The sequence below is a fragment of the Oryzias melastigma genome, unplaced genomic scaffold, assembly GCF_002922805.2.
Source record: "Oryzias melastigma strain HK-1 unplaced genomic scaffold, ASM292280v2 sc01647, whole genome shotgun sequence".
NCBI classification, from domain to species: domain Eukaryota; kingdom Metazoa; phylum Chordata; class Actinopteri; order Beloniformes; family Adrianichthyidae; genus Oryzias; species Oryzias melastigma.
In genome coordinates, this window is record NW_023418228.1 from 1 (window position 1) to 1,852 (window position 1,852).

Consider the following 1,852-nt stretch of genomic DNA (forward strand, 5'->3'; position numbering starts at 1 on the left):
CTCTGCTAAAATATAGAACTTAACGACATGCATGGTTGAAATGTTCTGATCTTTGTGCTGCAGGACGGTCCGTGCTCACTCAGGTCCCGTTTATAAAGGTGTCTGCAAAAACTTCTCAAGATCACAAGGTCACGGTTTCATCCAACCGACACACGGCGGGGAAGACATCTTTGTCCACATCTCAGAGTAAGTCATGATGCACTTACAGCTCCTACAAATAGGGCATTCATTATTAATACAAAATTAATTAATAATAATTAATGATTACATAATTGTAATTCTCATTGTGAAAAGTCTCAGGAGTATTTGGTATTACCGAGTTACACAGCTTCACATGTTCTGTGTTACAGCATCGAGGGGGAGTATGTCCCCGTTGAAGGAGACGAGGTCACATACAAAGTGTGCCGAGTCCCGCCAAAGAATGTGAAGGTGCAGGCCGTGGAGGTGAAGATCACACACCTGAACCCGGGGACCAAGCATGAGACCTGGTCCGGCCAGATCATCAGCTCCTAGTTGTGGTGCTCGGCGATTGATGGAGGGGGATTGTGGAACTTGGCTTTTCAGGGGTCAGACCCATATCCAAAATGTCTTTAATTCTTCACAGTAAAGTGCTCGGGTTCATAGTTAGACTGTGAGGCACAGCACTGTTTCAAAACTGCCCCCCCCCATGCAACAATCAACTCACTCTGCATGAGACACTGAAACTTTTAATGTCAGGTTAAAATATGTTTTTCTTTGTTTAATTGATCTAAAGATGGACCTATAGATTAAAGCATCTTCTAGAGAAGCTCTGTTTATTTAAAAGGAGCCTAAAGCGGTAAAAAGCCTTGATTAAAAACGGTGGTGCTGATGTACAGACTACACAATTCTGACTGTAGGCAGACAACATGAAAAAACACAAAAGTGTCACCTCAGAACCACAAGTACACCGAATCAAAAAAAAAAAAAAAAAAGTGACAAGAAATAGTTTGGGTCAAGTTGGTAATTTGTTTATCATTTTAAATATGTGATTACTAATTGAGTGGGAATTTTCTGATGTACTTTTGGCCACAGATCCTCATTTTAAAAAACTACACAATATTTTTGATGAAACTGAAAGAAAAATGTGAAGAACTATTTACTAAAGAAATCTCAAAAGATGTAGCTTGATCTCTTACAATGCAAACTCTTTGACTTAGTCTTGTTATTTATTCATGTATTGTCTTGTTTTTGGTTGAGTGTGTCCTAAAAATCCGGTTCTAAAACTTTGGATAAAGTAGTCAGGATTTGTTTAGCATCCACTCTGCAAACTTAGACATTAAAGACCGATTTTGACACCTAAATTCAGCGTTTGCAAAGCATATTTGTGTGTGGGACATTTGTGATACTTGGCTTCACATTTTACTGGTTGGTGTCAATAAAGTTCATTTCACACAATGTTGTTTTCAAAATATATTACAAAATTTGTGTGTTTGTTTACACTTACAATATGTGAGCCACAAATACTCTGGATTTTGTCTGTCTGTTAATGTCACTGCCTGAATCTTAATATCAAATTTTGTTGCATTAAGTGTTAAAAAGCTGCGGATGAGCCACGGTGGTGGGGATTCTGAGCCTCCAAACTACAATAAAGTATAATTTGTGATTTGGGTCAGATGTGTTTTTTTTAAGTATAAAATAATGATTCATTTTTCAAATGTGTTCTTGATAGTCATCAAATATAAAACTTTGTGAATGGAAAACATCAACATTTACAGAGGAAAAACAGAAGGAACAGACATTCAATGGTATTTAGCTCAAGCAATGAGGACATCTAGTGGCTGAAAGTAGAATGACAGGCGCTTCAAGGGTTAAAAATAACAAAACAGGGATT

The 1,852-nt window shown here is 37.6% G+C and overlaps 1 protein-coding gene across 1 annotated transcript; it reads left to right on the forward strand.

The window, feature by feature from the left end:
- Positions 1-49: 49 nt before the first annotated feature.
- Positions 50-1,629, forward strand: LOC112141797 (calcium-regulated heat-stable protein 1-like; the record flags this gene model as incomplete). The annotated part of the gene is made up of 2 exons (XM_024264959.2): positions 50-186; positions 351-1,629. Coding segments are annotated over 2 exons (300 nt in total), but the record flags the coding sequence as incomplete, so codon positions are not given.
- Positions 1,630-1,852: the final 223 nt, after the last annotated feature.